This window comes from Chiloscyllium plagiosum, chromosome 9, assembly GCF_004010195.1.
Source record: "Chiloscyllium plagiosum isolate BGI_BamShark_2017 chromosome 9, ASM401019v2, whole genome shotgun sequence".
Taxonomy (NCBI): Eukaryota; Metazoa; Chordata; class Chondrichthyes; order Orectolobiformes; family Hemiscylliidae; genus Chiloscyllium; species Chiloscyllium plagiosum.
This window is the reverse complement of record NC_057718.1, coordinates 62,973,197-62,996,492: the sequence shown is the minus strand read 5'-3', so window position 1 is coordinate 62,996,492 and position 23,296 is coordinate 62,973,197. Positions and strand designations below refer to the sequence as shown.

Sequence of the window (23,296 nt, the reverse complement as noted above, 5' to 3'; positions counted from 1 at the left end):
CTTGTGGAACCACCTTCTCCAATGAATTGTTTAATTGTCCACCACCATTGGCTGCTAGATTTGTCAGAACTGCAGAGATTAAATTGCAGTGATGAACTGAGCCCAAGTATTGATCCATGCCCTATGATGTTGTGGCCATAATGGAGACGCGGGTCTCACAGGGGCAGAAATGGTTGCTAGATGTTCCAGGGTTTAGGACGTTTAAAAAGAACAGGGAGGGTGGGAAAAAGAGAAGGGGGGTGTAGCATTGCTAATCAGAGAGTGCATCACAGCTACAGAAATGAAAGTTGTTGAGGAAGGTTTGCCTATTGAGTCAGTGGGTGGAAGTGAGGAACAGCAAAGGAGCAGCAACCTCATTGGGGGTTTTCTACAGACCCTCTAATAGCAGTAGGGAGACTAAAGAACCATTAAGCCGACAGATTTTGGAACAATGCAGATGTAGCAGGGTTGTTATGAGTGACTTCAACTTTCCCAATATTGACTGGAACCTCCTTAGTGCAGATGGTTTGGATAGAGCCGTTTTTGTCAGGTGCGTTCAGGAGGGTTTTCTTACTCAGTATGTAGACAGGCCGACGAGGGGAGGGGCCATTTTGTATTTGGTGCTCGGCAATGAGCCAGTACAGGTGTCAAATCTCGTGGTGGGAGAACACTTTGGTGACAGTGACCACAACTGCTTCACATTTACCATAGTGTTGGAGAGGGAAAGGAGCAGTTAGAGGGAAGATATTTAGATGTGGAAAAGGAAATTATGATGCTATCGGACTGGAGTTAGGAAGTACAGACTCTGAACAATTGTTCCAAAGAAGGGGCAAGCAGACATGTGGAGACTGTTTAAGGAGCAGTTGTTGCGAGTGATGCATGAATTTTTTTCCTCTGAGACAGGTAAGTAGGGGTAAGATTAAGGAGGCTTGGATGATGAGATCAGAGGAGCTTCTCGTCAAAAGGAAGAAAGCAGCTTATGTAAGGTGGAGGAAGCAAGGATCTTGCAAAGCTTTAGAGGATTACAGGCTTCTAGAAAGGAGCTCAGAAATGGACTGAGGCAAGGCATGAGGAAGGCTTGGTAGGAAGGATTAGGGAGGACTCGAGGGCATTTTACTCATACGTGAAGAATAAGAGAATGATCAGAGACAAGGTAGGGCCGATCAAGGATAGCGTAGGGAGCTTGTTCATGGAGTCTGAGCTGATAGGGGAAGCCCTAAATTAGTTTTTTGCCTCAGTTTTCACTAAGGAAATGTGAATGAGAACTTTGAGGAGCCGGGATATGGGCTTGAACAGATCAAGATTGATGAAATTGATGTGTTAGAAATTTAAGATTGATAAGTCCCCAGTACCAGACCAGATTTATCATAGATTGCTCCAGGAAGCGAGAAAGGAGGTTACTAAGCAGCTGGTGAAGATCTTTGCTTCCTCACTCTTTACGAGAGTCATACCAGAGGATTGGAAGGAGGCGAATGTTCCTCTTTTCAAGAAAAGTAATAGGGAAATCCGTGGCAGTTACAGACCAGTCTGTCTTTCGTCTGTGATCTGCAAGGTTTTGGAAAGAATTCTGAGGGTTAGGATTTATGACTATTTGGAAAAGCATAGTGTGATTAAAGACCGTCAGCATGGCTTTGAGGGGCAGGTTGTGCCTAACTAGTCTTATTGAGTTCTTCGAGGAGGTGACAAGACAGGTCGACAAAGGTCGAGCAGTAGATGTGGTGTATATGGACTTAAGCAAGGCATTTGATAGGGTTCCCCATGGTAGGCTCATTCATAAAATCAGGAGGTATGGGATACAGGGAAATTTGGCTATCCGGATTCAGAATTGGTTGGCTGACAGAAAGCAGAGTGGTTGTGGATGGAAAGTATTCTACTTGGAGGTCACTGTTGAGTGGTGTCCTGCAGGGCTGTGTTCTTGGGCCTCTGCTGTTTGTAGTTTTTATAAATGACTATGATGAGGAAATTGAGGGGTGTGTTAGAAAAAATTTGCAGACACAAAGGTTAGAGGTGCAGTTGATGGTATTGAGGGCTATTGCAGGCTGCAGTGTGACATAGACAGGATGCAGAGCTGGGATGAGAAATGGCAGGTGGAGTTCAACCTGGATAAATGCAAAGTGATGCAGTTTGGAAGGTCGAACTTGAATACTGAATGTAGGATTAAAGACAGGATTCTTGGCAGTGTGGGGGAACAGAGGGATCTTGGTGTTCAAGTACATAGATCCCTCAAAATTGCCACTCAAGTGGATAGGGTTAAGAAAGCATATGGTGTTTTGGGGATCGAGTTTGAGCCGCGAGGTTTTGCTACAGCTCTACAAGTCCCTGGTGAGACCACACTTAGAATATTGTGTTCAGTTCTGATCACCCTACTATAGGAAAGATACAGAGGCTTTGGAGAGGGTGCAAAGAAGGTTTACCAGGATGCTGCCTGGACTGGAGGGCTTGCCTCCTGAAGAGAGGTTGACTAAGCTTGGACCTTTCTCTTTGGAGAGGAGGAGGAAGAGAGGTGACCTAATCGAGGTATACAAGGTAATGAGAGGCATAGATAGAGTCAATAGCTAGAGACATTTCCCCAGGGCAGGATTGACTGGGACGAGAGGTCATAGTTTGAAGATATTAGGAGGAAGGTATTGAGGAGATGTCAGAGGTAGGTTCTTTACGTAGAGAGTTGTGAATGCATGGAATGTGTTGCCAGCGATGGTGGTGGAAGCAGAGTCATTCGGGACATTTAAGCACCCGCTGGACATGCACATATTCAGCAGTGAATTGAGGGGTGCGTAGGTAAGATTATTTTATTTTACATTAGGATTAATCCTCGGCACAACATCATGGGCCGAAGGGCCCGTTCTGTGTTGTACTTTTCTATATTCTATAAATCTGGTTTGTTGGTTGTGGATCAGACTTCAGTTTGCCTATAACTTATTCTTCTACTGTTTGGCAAACAAGTTGTCCTGTTTTGTGGCTTTACCAGCTTGACATCTCATTTTTAGGTATGCTTGGTGCTGCTCCTGGCAACCCCTCCTGAACTCTTCATTGAACCAGGATTACATCTTCTCCCCTGATGGTAAAGTGGGGAGGGTATGCTTTACACTTAAAGAAAATACCTGAAATTGCGCCTTTTGCTGTGATGGGATTTGAACGGAGTCTCTAGAGTGTGTTGATAGTCTGATGAAAGTATTTAGCTTTTGCCTCTTAAGTTTTGGGTTTATGTTTTAAAATATGTTAGTGGTTTTTCTGCATTTCAGTTGCAACATCCAAAATAGACACTTTTTCATATTATTGATATTCTATCTTAAAATAAATTGGTGTGTTGCAGTATTCTGTTTAAAAATACTGAAAATCTTTAAGACTACTGCACTTAGAGTCATAGAGATGTACAGCATAGAAACAGACCCTTCGGTCCAACCTGTCCATGCCGACCACTTAGGCAGTTTTACATTTATGTTCTCCTGCAATGTATACAAATCCCATATGTGGTGTTGTGATTTGAGTTTTCACTCACTATTTTATTCATTCTTTTTAGCTAAAGCTTGAACTACTGATGTAGTGTCTTTCAAATAGCTAATAAAAACTGGTGCTATTTTATTCCTAGAATCTGTATTTAGTTGCAAGGTTAGCCACAAGGTGTCACAATGGGGAAACCTGTGTATTTGATTGCCCACTGGTCTCAATCCTGTTTGTAAAGGTAAGAAGGAAATCTCACGTGTGAATCAAATTCAGATTTGTAAATAGAAAAGAAACTTCCCTCTATATCATGCCAAACGAAAGGATCATTTTCCTTTTAACTCCAATCATTGAGGGAATTTTGTCCCCTTGTTAGATTACCATACCCCTGTTTCACGCTTTAACACTTTTTTTAAAAAAAAAGTGTATGTGTCCAACTGGGCTATGATTTTGTAGTTTTTTGTTGTCTTTGCCTCATGCAATACATTCCATCCGCCAGAATAAAATAAGAGTTCTGTGCTGCAGTTTGTCAACTCCTCCTCTAAATCTGTGCATGATACAATAGTCCACTTTTGTTGCATAAGATGTTTTTAACTGAATGCAATATTGTGATTTGCCCAGTATATTTGTAACCTGGTACAGCTATCTCATAATGTTGTTTAGAGCGAGATGGGAATATACAACAAGGGTAAGAAATTTATTGTTGCTGAGTGCATATTGATGCTAAGTTATTGAGACCACTTTTTATTGATGGGGGTCCAAACTGTTTTAAATGTGGTATTATGGCATTAATAAAACTTTGGTGCCAATTGATTTGATGCTGAACTCTTGTGTAAGCAAAAATTATATGAGATCCTTCATGAGAAGTGGTTCAATTTTTCTGTTAGAGAAATCTCTGCTGGGTTGTTCTTGAATATGCTGGTGTGTTTGCATTTTGTTAACAGAATATGACTAACACTCACTAGGAAATCCAAGCAATTGTCACAGACTCTCTTAACTTGCTGTGCTGGCAGATTTGAACATCTAATGGCAGGGATTGCTTCATATGGAATGTTTGAATTCCTATATTGTTGATTAGTGCAAGTGTTCGTTTTAGTCTCTGTTACTTAAGAAATTAAGTAAGAAGTGTGATTGTTTGGAATGCTATTTCCTCTGTCACATGTTTTGCAATAAGATTGCATCTGTTGTGAATAAACTTTTGGCTTATAATATTGTATTTATTGTCTTACCTCTTTTCACTGTTATTTCATCTTGGCATTCTGGTCTATGTATGAGTTACACCAAGTGGTCTCGTCACCTGATGTAGCAATGTTCTAACTTCAGATACAGTTCTTGGCTTTTTCTCGCTATCACTGTACTGAACATTAACTGCTGTTCAAGTTTTTCCCAAAAATATATACCTATATCTCCTATAGATCAAAGCGAGCTGGCTTTTTAATACTATCATAATTATATTCATTATACCATGATAGATATATCTTCTCGATCCTTACTTCCTAATGCAGGTACACAGATTTGTAAACCAAATCAGCATTTGGGTAAATTCCCCTAATATTTTTGCCCAATTTTATGTTTGCTGTAAAACTGTTAATACTATGTTTCCTTCTTATAGGCAATGTCTTTGTTGCTTCAAGGAGTACAAGCACCTGGAAATCTTCAACCAGGTGGTTTATGCCCTTATCAATATGGTGACTGCCCAAGTCCAGACTCTCCAGGACCAGTTATGTAAAATTTGCACTAGTAATGATTCATCGTGGCAGGATCTGAATCAGAAAATCCATGAACAGGCTAATCAGGAAGGCGAGTGTAATAATGATGAAGAAGATATTGGTCGGAAATCAAAGGATTTTGTGGAGAAAAAAGCAGATAATAGAACATGTGGGAGAACTGAGGAGGTTTCTGCACGGAGCACTGATCCATTTAGCACATGGAGTACAGAGGAGAAAGAAAAGTTGCTGTTATGTGTGGCAAAGATATTTCAAATTCAGTTCCCTTTATATACTGCCTACAAGCATAACACTCATGCCACTATAGAGGTATAATGTGTTTTTTTTTGATGCATCAATTGATACATGTAACCCAGTAATTGTTAGATTGTGAACATTTTCTGTTGCTTTGAGGAAAGAAAATGACAATGCATTATTTATCATTTGTAATTTAACATACCCAAGATTGGTTAGGAACAGAAAACATATATTTAAAATTGTGTAGTTAAATTATTATCTATATATATAATATCCAATGTAAGGGAAAAAAAAGCCTGATAAATTGTTTGGGCAATTCAGAAAGTGGTTTTGATTTTTTGTTTATAAAATTTATTGTTTCCTCGCTAACTTTGGAGTGTTATCAGTTTTTCAAATTTTTTGAAGGAGTTATAATGATATTAACTAATAGATGTGAATGTTAGGGTAAATAGAAATTAGTTTTCACAATAACTGAAAGCTTTTTGTTGTTCTAAAACTTGTGTTTAATATATTGGGGTTTTGTCTTCAAGTTGCCATTTCTACACCAAATTAATTTTTTGGGTGGGGAAGAGAACAGCACAGCAATTTGTAGGGATATATTTCTGAGATCAACTTTTTGTTTCTTTCTTAGTAACAGCTTACTACTAGCTAATATGAATAAGGAAACTATAAATGCCAACAGTTGAGGGTGATTCCGATTTGATAATTGTTTTAAACATGATTTGATTATGAGCATTGTGCTGTGGTCATCCTGCGTTCAAATTTTTAAAAAAATCACTCCAGAATTTATTGTAGACTTGTAGGCTAAAGTACCGGTTAGAGGAATTTTCATTTAATACACGAATTAACTTGTATGTCAGTGTTGCTCAGCAAAATTTGACTTGATCGATCTCCATGTTGTTTCAACAAGCACTAAGATATTAAAATCCAGTTACCCACGCTATTACTGAGTTCTTCAAAAGTGTTAGTAGCTTACCTCGCTAAATTGGAAGCTGTCACACGTAAGCTTATGGATAATATTATTTATTGTTTGGAAATAGATTTGTCACTGCCTTAAAGCCCAGTGTTCTCTGTACTATTGAAGGGAAATCTTAAGCCTTCAAGTGAATTAACCAAAGCAAATGCCACTTAAATTTGCCTGGCACATGAAACTTTGCGCTACCATCTTCATGGTTCTGGGTGAAAAATGTGTCCTTCTTGCATTTACATTTTGATTGGAATTTATTATGCATGTATTTAAGGTTTCCAAGAATATGTTTTCATTAAGGATCTTAAAATATAAATAAAATTTAAAAGTAAATCCAGCTACAATAGAGTGAATAAACCTGGAAAGCAAAAAACTTATATTTATATAGCACTCTAAGTCATCCCTAAGCACTTTACAATATAAAAGTAATTAATTGATTGTAACTACTGTTATTTAATTCATCATTCCAGTGCTCTAGTTGCTGCCAGCAGCGTTCCCTCTAATTTTCCTTCTGATTTGCAGGGGTCTACAAGGTCTGTGCAGAGACTTCCAGAGGTGGAAGTCCGTCCCTGCTGATTGCCATGTGCAGAATGTCAGAGCAGATGGCTGTGCACACAGTAGAGGGAACTTTGTTTGCTAGCATCCCATTTTGTACACACCCAACACACTTTATTTCATCCAGAACTCTGTCTATATGCTCACTTGTGTTCACCTATTATCTATGTGCTTCTTGACCATCATTGGCTCTCTTCCCTTTGGCAACACCTGTCTCTTTTAAGAATCTCATATTTGCTTTCAAATCCTCTGTCCCCTTTTCCGTCATGGCCTCACCCCCTAATTTCTGTAAACTTCTCCAGCCATCCAACCACCTGAGAACTGTGCTCCACCAATTCTGCTTCTTGTGCCTCCTCGACTTTCATTCCCTGCTGAACTCTGGAATTCACTCCTTAAACCGTTTCTCCATTAAAACCTACCTAATTTTTACAAATTGTTTATAATTGGTCCTAATAACCCCTTCTGTGGCTCTGTCAAATATTGTTTGTTAACACTCATTTGTGGAACCTTGGGATGTTTTTGTTATGTTAAAGTCACTGTATAAATGCAGTTGATTAGTAATAAATATTGCCAACAATTCAGGAAGAACTTTTTTCTCCTTTTTCAATAATGCAGTTGGACCTGAGCAGGCAAACAAGACACTGATTTAACTTGGATAAGTTGGACTTAAGTGCTCAAATGTCACTGTTAACTTTCACCTATTGCCACCTGACTTAGATAAAATTGCTATCATTGAAGAAATGCTGACACTGTAGAATTTTATTTATTTATCAATGCAGTTTTTAAATCCTCTACTATAGATTGAGTCAGTAATGTAGTTTGTCTCGACAATGGAATGTATTGTGCTTTCTTCACTTTGAAGAATTGTTTTTCTTTAAATTGTGCTAACTTTTCTTCAAATTAGGACATTTCAGCTCATGAAAGCAACTTATTAGGGGCGTTTTGTGATATGAATGTAAGTAACATTTTAAAAAAAACTTTACATGATTTTGTTTTATTAAACTTTAGAACAGGATGAATAAATAGTCATTTTGGGAAATAAGAATATGTTTCAGAATGAAATTCTTATACTTTGACATCAACCCAAATATAAAAGCTGTGTAGACATGATTAAAATTTCAGCTTTTTGTGTCCACAAACTACCGTGACTAAACTTTTGTTTAACGGACAGAAAGGAAAGCATGTTGAGAAATTAGTTTACCAGAAGTAAAGATGAGATACAGTTAAGTATGTTTTTCAGGAAAAACATAATATTAGGAATCATCAAATCCAGTATAACTCTTAAAGGGATTTCCTAGCTGTATAAGGGGCTGAGTTGGTTGATTTTAAGTGATTATTATGTTTAGAATGGAACTAATGCTGCATCTTCGGAAGTTTTATAAAGAAAACACAGATTGTCTGTGAAACTGCAATTTGCAGTCGGCTGTAATGTCTAAACATAGATTGTAAAGTTCTCTCTTCTAAATTAAATTTAGAAGTAGTAATTATTTACAGGAACAAAAATTAATTTGTTAGTTCAATGTTCCTGCCATTTTTTTTAACCATTTGGATGCCGATGCTATCGCGTTTACTTAATTGATTTGGGGCCTTTTATGACACTCCATTCACATTCTTTCAAGTCCTTCTGCAAACACACATTTCTGTGGAAGAATTATATATTCTGTCAGTTTTCTTTATTCTGAACCCATCAATCAAATTACCCCATTTATCTTCTGATCCCTCTGGTATGTAATCCAGATATATCCCAGTGCCTCCTCAAATTCCTATATTTTATACATAATATGGTAAAGTATTTCTCACTGGACCAGCTAATAATGTTTAAAATGGACATTCAAATAATGTAGTCCACAGTGAGGTCAGGTAAATGCATTGTCTAATATCTGTTGTTTGCTTTTGTATTTTCTTATGGTAAATGTAACATCTCATTAGATTTGCAACTGCTGGAAATCTGAAGTACAAACTGAAAACAGGCAACACCACCTGTGGGGGAAAAAAATAAAGAAGTTGATATTTTCAAATAGATATTTTGTCAGATCTGAACCTCCGTTTTAATTTGATCATTGTGAAAGCAAAATCAGCTAATAGTGCATTAATTAGGATTCAATTGTAATGTTTGTACCTCTCCTGAAATTCCAGGGAAAATTATTGTATGATTCAAACTCTTGATAAGTATAGTCTTACTGTGAATACCAATAGAATATATGTATTAATTTTAGCTTTCTACAAAACCAGAGAGAAGCTAAGTGGAAAATTTTAATCATTGTAAAGGTGTTAAGAAATAGTTCTGGCACCCTTTTATAACATTTCTATTTTTTGATCGTAATGCCAGCCAAACTTTTATTAAAACAATATAAAATATTCAGTGGGAAAGGTGGGCAGGGAAAGGTTAAATATTCAATTTCATTTTGAATATCTTATGTAAATTATTTTGTTTTTATGATTTATTTGTAGTTACCACAGCCATAACTATTTATATTTTCTTTTGTCATCTATTTAGGATGTGGAAGTACCTTTGCACTTGCTTCGTTATGTCTGCCTCTTTTGTGGGAAAAATGGGCTATCACTTATGAAAGATTGTTTTGAATATGGAATGCCTGAAACTCTTCCGTTTCCAATAGCACATGCTTTTATTACAATAGTATCCAATGTAAGTAGTGATTTTTAAAAACAAATTCTATTAAGTACCCATCTAGCTGGCTGACTAATCTATCAAAATGTCACTCTTCCCTGCAGATCTAGAAGTAAGTAGATTGGTCATGTGAAAGGACAGTGGCATTTTGGGAGGGGCTTGCATTTGTGACCTCAAGAGCCATTGTGTACATAAGAACATAATAAATAGAAGCAGGAATTGTTCAATTTGGTCCCTTGTGCCTACTGTGTCATTCAGCATAGCTGATCTATTTTGTGGTCTTAACCCAATTTCCTGTCTACTTTCCAAAACCTTTGACTACCCTACAGATCAAGGATCTGCCTAATTTGGTCTTGATAATATCCAGTGACCCAGTGATAATTGTGGCATGAGTAGAAATTGTTGAAGGCACTAACATATAGGGCACAGATAAAATGAGTACGAGTTCAAAAGATGACAACCTGTTCAAGGGTTTTGAAGAGGAAGAAGGTAGAAATGAGCTGGTAGTTATTAAGAATGTAAAGATTGCTATGAAACATGTCTGCAGGGGCTTTGGGTAAAGGCCAAGACTACGAGTTCCTGGCTAGCCCTCAAGTCTTGGTGCATGCGCAGTCCATGGCAGCGTTTCCAGCTATACATCTTTTGTTCTGGGCCGTTTGTATTCCTTTAAGTATTCCAAGGGCTTAGCCATCAGAGTTATAGAGAATGCAATAATCTGAGTGTATGAAGTCCCCAAGAAAAGGGGAGCCCACAGGACTTGGGTGTATTTCAGTGTAGTGAAAAGATGCTTCCAAACGTAGCGGAAGGCAGTTGAATAGGTCTGAAATGGTAATTAGGTAAAGAAAACAACTGGCAACATTATCTAGTAGTTCGAGAGAGGAAGATGATAAGGATCCAGGACTTCTGACAAAAGCAGTCAAGATATTAGAAGAAACTAAAACTTAAAAAGAAACAGGAACTAGGACAAGGGTAATTGGAAAGGCTGGACAAAAACTACAGTGAATTGACCATTGGTGGAGTACTGAGAAGGAATCTCCAATCGTTACTGCTTGCAGACTGAATGTTTAAGTAGAGCTGTAAGAGCCTGAGGAGAGTTGAGATGCAGCCAGAGGTTAGCCAGGGAGTGTCTCTCAGAAAGCCATCTACAAGACTAGGTTGAACCCACATCATCTAGGCAGGTATTCAGGCATTCCAAGTTAGAGTGACATTGGAGGGAAGTAAGAACTGGAGTCTTCAGGAGTGAAGAGTGAAATCCCTCTGGAGGAAGGCCCAAATGTAAAATGAGTTTTGTGACTGTCAGCACTTGGATATTTGGGTGGGTTGTTATCAAATCCATGGAATTTGTCTTGGTCTTTTCTGAAACTTTAAAGTGCCGTGTATGGGGTATTTGACCAGAATTTGTTTACTTTTTATATTTAACTCATAACTGTTACGTTGTGTGTGTATAATGTAGATTGTATTACCTTGTTAACAGAAATGTTTATTTTATTTAAATCTGTGTAATCTGGTGGTTTTGTTTTGTAAACAAGCATTTAGGATTTCTAGAATTCATTAACTTTTAAACAAAAATTTACTGATCCCTAAATGTGAGTGTAACAGGATTAAAGTTTTTTTAAGGCAAGAGGTGAGGACTGCAGTTTTGATAGAGAGGACCACAGTACCTGAAAGGAGAGAGTCTTTAATTGTGCCAGCAAAAACTGAAGCAAGAAAGGAAAGTTGGGTGGTTAGTTTGGTTGAAATGAAATTACTAGACAGAATGAGGGGGACCTGGAACAGAAACGTGAGAATCATGCAAGTTTAGTGCTGGGGAATGAAAGAACCTTACAAGAGGTTTGTCTTGATGAGTTAGGGAAAGGAACACCACAGAACAGGTGATAAGCTGTCATAATCCTGGTTACAGAGCAGAACATGAGTTTTTTTGCATTTGAGGAATAAGGAAAAGGGGTTTAAGAGTGATTTGCAGTTGTGATAAAGAGGTTCTAGGTTGATATTGAAATAGTTTTAGCAGATGACCATTGAGCTCAATGGTTCTTACTTTGCTTCATTCAGATCTGATGTTGAATGACTAAGCTCGTTGTCTGTAATACTTGTGCAAGTTTGCATTCCTTAGATTTAAGAGAGCAGTGATAAGGCAGTACGAGGTAACAGCCAGGAAGAGAGAAAATAATGGTTTTGTTAAACAATCTTTGTTAAAGATGGGGTCAAGGATACGGTTGAGTGTCTCTGTAGTTGCAGAAGTGTCTCTGTAGTTGCAGAAGTGTCTCTGTAGTTGCAGAAGTGTCTTTGTGAATGGAGATTTAAAGGCTAACCAGTTGAGATTTTGAAGCTCTAATTGTGAATGAATTGGGAGGGTTGTCCTTGATGCAGATGCTGAAAGTAGTAGAATTGGAGTTTGAAGTGAGATAAACATTGTGGTATTGTGTCACCATAGTCTTACCAGACCATGGGGCTGCTCTCTCATGTGAGAGAGAGAGAGAAGTGACTGGTGGTGAATTAACCTGAGGGCCACCAGACTTCAGGCAAGGGAAGTGTTTGAGAAGGAGAGTCCTTCATGGTAACCTCAAACCTGTGGTGGGAATTGAATCCATGCTGTTGGCATCATACTGCTCTGCAAACCAACAATCCAGCAGATTGAGCAAAACTAATTCCCAAGATAAGCATGGTGAATGATCTAAGCAAGTGATCAGAGAAAGTCTTAACTATGATTTAATGGGAACAGCAAGTGTTTAGGGATTGGATTGTTAGATTTATGGAAGGAAAGATTAAATGAGGATAGGAGAATGGAATGTCAGGGAAAAGTACATAATGAGATGGAGTTGAAACCAGCAAGGATGTGGAGGCTGAGAAAGAAATCCAGTCTACAGCATCTTCTAAAGGGAAATCTGAAGTAAACATTTGCAGAAGTGCAAGCCCAGGCAAGAGATCACATCAAAAAAAAGTCCAGGTTTTTAAAAACTTTGCATTGGATAGAATCCAAAATATTGTAAACCGAATAATTGATTTCACTCTTAAATTGGGATTCAATACTTTAAACCTCTGGTTTGCTGTTTATGAGAATAGTATCGAGAAGTGTGGTGCTGGATAAGCACAGCAGGTCGGGCAGCATTGAGGAGCAGCAGAGTTGATGTTTTGGGCATAAGCCCTTCATCAGGAATGCTCCCATGTCCTTTTGAGATGGTGGAGGTTATGGGTTTTGAAGAAACATGAACATAAGAACTAAGAGCAGGAATAGACTAATCAGCCCCTCAAATTTGCTCTGTCATTCAATACAATCATGGCTGATCTCATCTCAGTCTCAACTCCACTTTCCTGTCCATTCTCCATTATTCTTCAACCCCTTACTAATTAAAAGTCTATGAAAATACTTCCTTGTGATCAAACTACGTAGGACACAAGTAGGCCATTTGGCCCATCGAGTCTGCTCCATCGTTCAACATCAGCCATATTTTTGATGATCCTCAATGCCAGTTTTTTTAACCTTATCCTCATAACCCTTTTTGATTGAATACTTGTCTATCTTAGCCTTGAATATGCTTAATGACCCAGCCTCAACAGCTGTCAGCAGTACAGAAATCCACTATTCTCTATCCTCTGAGAGAAGAAATTTCTCCTAATCTTTGTCTTAAATGGGTGATCTCTTAGTATGACATTTATTCCCTCTTGTCCTAGTAACTCCTATTAGGTAAAACAACTTCTCTGTCTCTACCCTGTTAAGTGCTCAAAGAATCCTTTTTTTCAATGAGGTTGCCTCTCATTCTTCTAAACTACAATGAGTACAAGCCTAACCTACTTAATCTCTCAAAATAAGAAAATCCCTCTTTACCCAGAAACAATCTAGTGACCCTTCTCTGGACTACCTCCAATTCCAGTGTATCTTCCTTTAGATAAGGAGCCCAAAACTGACTCTATTTTGGCTAATGCCTGTATAGTTTTAGCAATACTTACCTATCTTTTATACTCTGTTTGGCTTACCACTAACCTTTGTCACTTTGTATCAAATTGAAAGAAACAATTTTAAAAATGTCCATAATTTCCTTGGTTAACATATTTGGTTTAACTGCTTCTTAGAATTCTTTTCCCACACTGGTATGTATCTTTGCTGTGTGTCATAATCTGTTTTCTTATGCCACTGTTCCTCAACTGTCTTTTCTGCTAAACTCTTTTTTTCCCAGTCCACTCCAGACAACTTTGCCCTCATTCCAATGTAATTACCTTTATTTAAGTTAAATGTACTTGTTTCTGATCCGAGTTTATCGCTCTCGAATTGAATGCTAAATTCTATCATAGAATAGAAACTGATCTCTGAGTGATCTTCTGAGATCATTTATTAAACCAGACTCATTACATATTAGTAAATACAAAATAGCCTGATCATTGCTTATATCTACAATATATATTTTAGAAAACTGTCCCACTTGTACTCTTTGAATTCTTCCTTATGGCTGCCTGTGCCAATTTGATTTTCCCAATCTACATGAAGATTAAAGTCACTCATGATTAATGGGCTTTTTTTAATATTCCCTCACTATCTCCGGGTGTATTGTGTCCTGACTTCAATGGAGATATCCTTTACTTAGTGTTAAAGTGGAACTGCCGCTGTGAAAGGGGAATTCTGCATCATGAGATTTGTTTGTGCTAATTTCTTCGAGATCAGCAAATGCAGTCACCCCACCCCCCCACTTCTAATAACAAAACCCAACCCTTTCTTCATTCTAGCATTTGGTGGTAAGATAATTTTAATTTTTTTTGTAAAGTCTAATTTTGTTTGTTAGTGTTAATTAGCATTTAACTGAAACCTGCAGTTTAAATTTCTAAAGTTCTCAGTCTTAATCCAGGTTTTAACAAGGTTTCCACTGGTGGAACAGTTGGGCTTACTTAGCTGCAAAAGCGGTTTGAAAATGGTTCCTCAATAACTGGATCAGATAAGCTTTATGTTGAAACTTATACAGCAACCTAATTTAGCGGAACAGAGGAGAAGGGGAAAGTATCACAGTTGCAGCATGTTTAATTGAGAATAAACACACCTGGACTACAAGTTTGATGAGGAGCTTTGATTCAGTTTGAACAGGAGTCTCAACTACAGTTACCATGACGGAGGGTGGAGTTATTGGATTCTTTCTTTCATGAAGCCTTCATACATCTTGATTGGCATCTTCTGATTTAAGTCGGTGTTCAAGGCAGAGAGTATGACAGCAAGTGAGACTGGTAAAGAGACCCAGAAAGCGGGAGCCATGGCCTTGCAATTGTCCAATGGGTTTGAGGTTCTTTCAGTTTATTTGGAAGAGAGTGAAGGTTGCATGTTGGAAGAGCTACAGGATCGTGGCACTGGAAGCCATTCAAATTCGGAGAATAAATAGAAGTGCTGTGGTAACCAGAGGAATTGATACTATTCAGTACAACAAAGAGCATGAGTCTAGACTGCTGTGTTGCTTGCCCTGTACCTGGGTTCAGTATATCTGCTCAGGACTGGAGACAATTTTGTGAGAAGATAATCCAATTATCGTGCTATGTGCAATTATGAATGAAACAGCCAAGGCGAGGAAAGGAAGTTCTGGATTGTGAGTAAAATTATCTTGACACCAACTTAAGCAGAATCTTAAAGCTCATAATATTTGAGTTATTGCACTAGCAATGTGCAGATTGGCATATGGTAAATCAAATTTGCCAGATTAATGGTGTGGGAGAAGTGGGTTCTGGTTTGTGGGGGAATCTCCCTAATACTTGCGAAAGTCCGATTTGTACTGTTGAAACTGTCAAAGTAAATTGATCGATAAGGTTAGAAGTTGCAAAAACAATATAACCAAAGATTATCTGCATGCACATAGTATTTAAAATAAAACAGGTAGAGTAACAGTTCAAATAGGTATGAACTGGTAGTTCTACAGATGTGGCTGAAGGATGACATAGACTGGTACTGAATATTGAACGGAATAGGGCATTTAGGAAGGATAGGAAGCTAGGAAAAGGTGGGAAGATGGCTATGTTAGTTAATGATGGTATTAGTGCAAATGAGAAGGCTGACCTAAATTTAGGAATCCAGAATGTGGAAACTGTTTAAGTAGAGATGAGACATTACAAAGTCAAGACATTGCTTATGGGAGTGGTACACAGGCCCTGTAAGAGTAACTCTCTATTGTAGGTTGGAACATAAAGGAAGAAATACTGTGAACTTGTCAGAAAGACAAAGTGATGATCTGGTTGGTGGGGTGCTGGATTTTAAAGAATATGTGGACTGGAGAAGTCAGAAAGGCAAAGGTAGGCAAGGTGAGGAGCTAAAGAATGGTTTTGGAATTATTTCTCAGAAAAAAAGGTGACCTTGAGCCAACCAGAGAAACATGTTATACTAATCAGATATTATACAAAGAAATAGGATTAATTATTGATCTCTGTGAAGGCACCCCAAGACAGCAGCAACTATATCATTTCATTTTATATTCCGTTTGAGAGAGAGAGAGTACTACTTCCTTTTAATTTAACTAAGAACAATAATGACTGCTTGGAAGCAGTGCTAGCTAAAGCTAAATTGGTTAAGAAGGCTAAAGGCTGCATCAACAGAGATGCAGTGGTAGGGATAGAATCAGATGTCCAGCACAAAAACAGACCCTTTGGTCCAACTCATTCATGCTGACCAGCTATCCTAAATTAATCTAGTCCCATTTGCCAGTACTTGGCCCATATACCTCTAAACGCTCCTGTTCATATACTCATCCAGATGCCTTTTAAATGCTGCCATTGTACCAGCTTCCACCACTTCCTCTGGTAGCTCATTCCATACACACACCATCCTCTGTGTGAAATTGTTGCCCCTTAGGTCCCTTTTATATCTTGCCCCTCTCACCCTAAACCTATGCCCTTTAGTTCTGGACTTTCCCATCCCAGGGAAAAGACCTTGACTATTAATCCTATCCATGCCTCTCATGATTTTATAAATCTTAAAAGGTCGCCCCTCAGCCTTCGATGTTCCAGAGAAAACAGCCCCAGCCTGTACAGCCTCTCTCTCTAGCTCAAATTCTCCAACCCTGGCAACATCCTTGTAAATCTTTTCTGAACCCTTTCAAGTTTCACAACATCCTTCTGATAGAAAGGAGACCAGAATTGCACACAATATTCCAAAAGTAGCCGAACCAATGTCCTGTACAGCTGCAACATGACCTCCCAACTCTGTATTGAATGCTCTTCACTATCCTATCTACTTGTGACTCTACTTTCAAGGAACTATAAACCTGCACTCCAAGGTCTCTTTGTTCAGCAGCATTCCCCAGGACCTTACCATAAAGTGTATAAGTCTTGCTATGATTTGCTTTCCCAAAATGCAGCACCTCACATTTTATCTAAATTAAACTCCATCTGCCACTTCTCATCCCATTGGCCTATCTGATCAAGATCCCATTTCAGTCTGAGGTAGCCTTCTTCGCTGCCCACTACACTTCCAGTTTTGGTGTCACCTGCAAACTTACTAACTATACCCCCTATGCTCACATCGAATGTGAGGGGATAATTTGGAATAAACAGATTAGATAATCCTCCTTATCTATGAGGGATATGGACATGGATGTCCCATGGATAACAGAAAATGCAGATACTGCTGCAGTGTAACTTTTCTATGTACCTCAAAAGACCACATGATCAGCTGGATGAGGCAGTAAAGAAAATGGGTCTGGGGCCATCCTTGTGAGCACACAGATCCATGGTAGCGAATCACTGGGTAATAAGGATAGAGTGTATAACAAATAAGAAATAAGGGACAGACCTAACATTCATGGTTAACTTGAAAGGTTAAAAATATTATCCAAACAAAGTATATTATTACGCACAGATCAGTGGTGTGTCAGAAGATTGGACAGAATATACAAGAAACAGAAAATGACAGATGTGAATGACTCTTTGAAAATAATTATTAATGAGGAAAGTGGGCAAGAAGTTACAAAGTATAGATAGGTTAAGCGAGTAGGCAAAGATCTGGCAAATGTGATATAAAGTGGGAAAATGTGAAATTGTCATTTTGGTAGGAAGAACAAAACAAAGATATTATCTGAATGATGAGAAATTACAGATACCTGAGATGCAGAGGGATCTGGGTCACTGAGCAATGAGCGGCTAGACACGCTCGGTTGCTATCTACTAGAATTTTTAAAAGCATGTTTAGAGGTGATTTGATAGAAACGCACAAGATCTTGAGAAGCCTTGACAGAGTAGATGTGGAGTAGATGCTTCATTTGTCAGGTAATTAGAAGTAGGGCTCACATCTTTTTAAAAAATAAGGGCCCATTCCTGTGCTGTCCAGTTCTAAAAGATAAATGAGGCAAATGTTTTTCTCTAGTGTAAGAGTTTGGAGCTCTTCCTTTCTGAAAAAGTGGTGGAAGTGGATTCCTTTAAATATTTTAAGATAAAGGAAAATTCTTGTTTGGAATGGGGGGGTTAGGCGAGAGTTTATTGAGGTAGACAGAAATTTGGATTTCTGATTAAAATCAGATCAGTTTATTAAACAGTGGAACAGGCTTGGGGTCAGAATAGCCAACCAGTCTGTCTTGTTCATGTGTTCATTTTGTTAGATTTCTTTGCTCTCTATCTTGATGAAGTTGGTGTCTGTGAGCAAGAGATAGTAAGGATTTCAGATGCTGTAAGTCAAAGTCAAAATGTGGAGCTGGAAGAGCATAGCAGGTCAGACCGTATCGGAACAGCAAGAAAGTCGATGTTTCGGGTCAAGACTGTTTGATGAACTGATCGAGTTTTACCCACACCTTCCACCCCTACCTCAAATTCACCTGGACTATCTCTGACACCTCTCTCCCTTCCTGGAACACTCAGTCTATATCTTTGGTAACCGACTTAGCACTGACATCTATTTCAAATCCACCGATTTCAATAGCTACCTTAGCTATACTTTTCTCTCACCACCCTCCTGCAAAAATACAATCCCATAGTCCCTATTCCTCTGCCTCCGCTACATCTGCTCCCAGGATGAGGGATTCCACTCCAGGACTTCCCAGATGTCTTCCTATTTCAAGGACCATAATTTCCCCTCGCCGGTGATTTAATAATGCCCTCAACTGCATCTCCTCCATTTCCCACACTTCAGTCCACACATCCCCTCCCCCAACCCAATAAGGATAGAGTTCCCCTGTCCTCACATACCATCCCATCAATCTTGAAATCCAACATATCCTCTGCCGCTCTAGTCAACTGCAGTCAGGCCCCACCATTAAAAAGATATTTCCTTCCACCCCATCTGCTTTCCGTAGAGACCACTTACTCCATGACTCCCTTATCAGTTCCGTACTCTCCACCAACCTCTCCTACACACCTGGCATATTTCCCTGCAACCTGCCCCTACTACACCTCTCTCACCTTCATCCAAGGCCCCAAACAATCATTCTAAATCCCGGCAACGATTCACCTGCACTACTAACCTGGTTTATTACATCCATTGCTCCTGATGTAGTCTCATCTACATTGGAGAGGCCAAGCGCAGAATTGGGGACTGGTTCACAGAGAATCTGCAGTCTGTACACTCCAATAAACTCCACCTTCAGGTTGCCAGGCGTTTCAATTCCCCCTCCTATTCCCTTGGTGACATGTCCATCCTGGGCCTCCTCCAGTGACAAAATTAGGCCACATGCAAACTGGAGGAACAACACCTTATATTTCACCTCGGGAGCTTTGAACCCAATGGCTTCAACATAGAGTTCACTAGCTTCAAAATCTCCCCACACTTACCCTTAACCCATGTCCAGCCCTCCCTCTCCTCCCTGCCTCCTTAACTGACCTAACCTGTCCATCTTCCTTCTCACCCATCCACTGCACCCTTTCCACTGCCGAATTATAATAAATCTCTACCTGCATCTACTATCACTAGCCCCACCCTTCCATTTATTTCTGAGCTCCTTTACCCCTCCCCAGTGTCCTGATGAAGTGCCTTACTGAAAACATCAACTTGCCTGCTCTTCCAGCAGCTCTTTTTTTTTGTCTCATCTGCTGTGTTCTTCCAGCTTCACATTTTAATGACTTGTGTCTGTGAGCATGTCATGTTGATGTTTTGTGTTATGAACTCCTGTGCCTGAAATTTGACATTGCTTGTGTAGATTTGTCTTGGTGTACATTGCACCTGCTCTTCCTCTTCACATTTCATAACCATCAGTGGTAGTAGGGTGTAATTATAATAAGTTTGCATAGGCAGTTTCTGCCATAAGGATGAATAAAATAATTTATGCCTGTTTGATGGACACATTTTGCCAAAGCTTATTATCTTGCACTCATCAGGACATTTTTGCAAGAATATCAGTTCAAAGGGAAAATCAACAGTTATACTAAATGAGAGGGGACTATTGGAAGTTTGTCAAGTCGACACTAATTATTAGAGATGTTACCATAAGAATGCACCAATTAGCGCTCACTGATAGCTGCAATGCTTTGCTCTCTTTAAAATTTAAACATTTATCCTAACCATTCAAAGTCAACATATCTCATTTAAATTTAAACAAAATCTGTCTATTAACTGAGAAGGTGATGGCCAATTGCCATCTTGAGGTCTTCTAGGGCCTGTGGTGAAGATACCTCTACAGTGAAAATGGATAGGGAGTTTCTAGATTTTGATCAAGTGACGATGAAGGAACAGCGATGCACTGTTATAAAATATTCATTTTAATTCTTCAGCCCCTTGCCTTAGTTTTCCACCCATACCATTGCGAAGACAAGATCGGAAGTGATATTATTAAAATTGATTTGTCCTTTTGTTGGTAGCTACTATAATTTAATACTTTGATACCAAAATTATATAAAGACAGACTGAAGTTCTTTTATTTAATACAGGTACCCCTTGTAGACTTTGGTCACTGGCTTATGATGCAAATCGTATTCGACTTAAAACGTAGCTGCGTCCAAATCCGAGACAAACCACTGAGAACTACATTGCTCTTCTTCCCGGAGTTCTGTAAATATAAAATTGAAAAAAGCAGAAATAATTAAAGGCAACAAGTACTTCCTCTGTTAATCCTGATGCTCAGCATCAACTAAGTCTTGAATGCTGTCAACGCCTTACAATCATTGGAGTACTGGGAAAATGTCTTGGGGAACGATGCAAATAATCTGAAATGTATGGGTAGTCTTGAGGCTGTTGTACACAATTATATCAGTGCACACAGACTATTTTATTCATTTTAAAGGAGTTTGCTATCAATTACTATCTACCCTATAACCACCTTATCATCCAATAAACATCTGTATTTTATGGCAGAGTTTGCTATTGTAAAAGCACCTCAGCAGTTTCTAAAAAAAAAATTAACTTTTAGAAAGAAATGTCCTGTGTATCTGAAATTTTGCATTGCAAACAATCCAACTGTTAGGAAACCCTTGATCTGTTTTGATATGTTTGTAGCATAGTGCTTTAGATTAAAAGGCTTGTTATTTGCAGAATCTTATGAACAGAGTCTGTCAGCTAAGAGCTATCAAAAATTGGGCGAATTAGAGTAATTTCTTGGCAGTTAGCCAAATTGTCACAGCAGAGCCCAGTTTTACAGAATAGTTAATTACAATCATTGTTGTATAATCCCCTTGTTAATGCAGAGTGTAATTCTGGTATTTGGCATCAGCACAGAATTTACAGACTTGACAGTCGCTGCCATTGGGACCTCAAAATTTAGGCCATTATGTCTCAATATTGGATTTACCCATGCATTGGCACCACATGCACTGTAGTAGTTAAAGAAGATAAACCAACGCCACCTTTTGAGAATGTCTAGTGATTGGCATTAATTAACTTAATTACCAGTGATATTCAAATATAGAGAATAAACAAATGATGTAAGATCATATCTTATTGGAGGTATTCATTTTCTTAATTGGTTTTGTAGTTGTTGGAAGTGCAAATTTCTTGCTTATGTTATCATTTGTACTAAACTTTGTCGCTGGAATTTTGGGAATACTTTAATTGATGATCTGAGTTTTGTGGTGAAATGGGATCTCTTGAAATAAATGCAGATTAAGCTATGTTCTTTTTTTTTAAAAAAAGCCAAGTCTGTATTTGAAAGTGAACACTGAATTTGTTTTAAAATGCCAGATTGAATTACATTAATTGCACTATGGTTATGATATTGTCTGCAAAGGTACCATGACGGTCTGCTGAAAGACTGATTGAGAGACTTAGACTTAAATATGAGATCTAGTAGCCATAGATTTGTGTGTGGGGGGAAAATTACAATAAAGTTCACCTGACTAGTAGTTTGCAATGAAGGCAAAGTCTTTACCCTAAGTCCATTTAAAGGTTCCTAGGGCTTTGCAGGTGGATGATTTATTATATTTTGCAATCTTCTGTGTGAAAAGTATCTTTGGAGAAAAGTCAACAAATTGTACTAATACACATAGTTGATGGCAAAATTAGAGATTGAAGGTCAAGCGTTGGTGCAACTAAATGTATAAGTTTGTATTGCCGTCATCTGTGTTGTGGAAAGAGCAGGAGTGAACTGTGAAACCCTGTAACTTTTTTCTCTTACTTTCTTCAATCATTGTGGATTTTAGCGTAGAGGATACATGTATTTCCTAGGTCCTGGAGTCTAGGTCAATTTAAACAACATCGCCATGCTTTTAAGGGTTTGAATAAATAGGATTATTTATTCACACATTCCCCCATTCATCCAAAAATATCAGTGCTATATTACTTACACCCACGCACACAAATTTATAGTTGAAGACAGTGGTGTACTTCTACATTTGGTTAACAAAATGTTAGTTATTAGTTCATAGTAACAGCTATGGACCCAGAACAGCAAATTTTTCACTCTTGAAGTGTAGTTTAAGGTAGGTTCAAATCGGTGGAGTCCAATTTCTGGATTCTTGCAGGATTCCTTTGAAGAACTGAATGTTCAGTAGGTCTTAAAGTTAGATTTCTTTTAGCAGAAGATCAAATTTCATTAGAGATGGACTTCATTTAGGGATCAGATTGGATGTCTTATTAAGATATAGCCGTTTCAATTCGACTTTGGTCTGTTGGCTGGTATTCTGCAGTGCTATTATTTGCAGACTGTTTCAGTTTCTTGGGTTAATAAAGGATTTTGTTATCAAAAACAAGCTTCAGTCACATCAGCGACTGTTGTCCATCCCAAATGGTTTAAAGCGAAAGCCATTCTGCACAATGAAAGTTAGATGATGTCTGCTTCACACCTGTTTGTACTAGCTAGTTTCCTGCAGTTTTTCCTTTGATAGGATGCAAACTTGAGGACATGAAGTGTAGAAATTCATTTATTCTGAGTTTAGAGTAAACCAATAACAATAAAATATGAAATCAAAAAGCAGAGTGTTCTTTGGATATATTCATTTGAAGGGGGTGACCCCCATTCTGGATGATTTCAGAAGTAACTTTCTGCAAGCTTGATGTGGTCTGTGTTGAATTCAAGGGACGTCTGACCCCTAGCAGCCATCTTAGTCACCTGTTGGTGTCCATTTGGAAAACAAAGTTCTAGAATGTTACATATAAATATATTTCATGTTTAAAGTGATGATTTGGACATGAATACACTGGGAATAGCATCTTGAACTTTTTTTTTGTATGAGATATGAGAGAATGTTGCTTATTGATTTTTAAATCCCATTCCTCTCTAATGTTCTGATTTTTGAAAATGTAGGAATGAGTTCCACAGATACTGGCAGATCTCTTGTGTTTTATCCATTTCTCATGTCACTAAAAAGAATGGTGATAAATTATTTGCAATGAAGGCCATTGCAGTTCAGATTGATTATGTACTCACTAATAGTTTATCTGTACTTTAC

At 38.4% G+C, this 23,296-nt stretch overlaps 1 protein-coding gene across 5 annotated transcripts in view; it reads left to right on the top strand.

Annotated features, from left to right (window-relative positions):
• The window catches only part of usp34 (ubiquitin specific peptidase 34), a 371,687-nt gene that overhangs the window by 62,320 nt on the left and 286,071 nt on the right, over nucleotides 1-23,296 (top strand). For 4 of the 5 annotated variants that reach the window (XM_043696074.1, XM_043696076.1, XM_043696075.1 and 1 more), the window contains exons 3-5: nucleotides 5,033-5,456; nucleotides 7,811-7,861; nucleotides 9,404-9,553. The exons of the other annotated variant lie outside the window; for it this stretch is intronic. In XM_043696074.1, coding sequence (XP_043552009.1) covers nucleotides 5,033-5,456; nucleotides 7,811-7,861; nucleotides 9,404-9,553 — 625 coding nt within the window. The remainder of the gene's footprint in view (nucleotides 1-5,032; nucleotides 5,457-7,810; nucleotides 7,862-9,403; nucleotides 9,554-23,296) is intronic. 5 annotated transcript variants of the gene reach the window in all.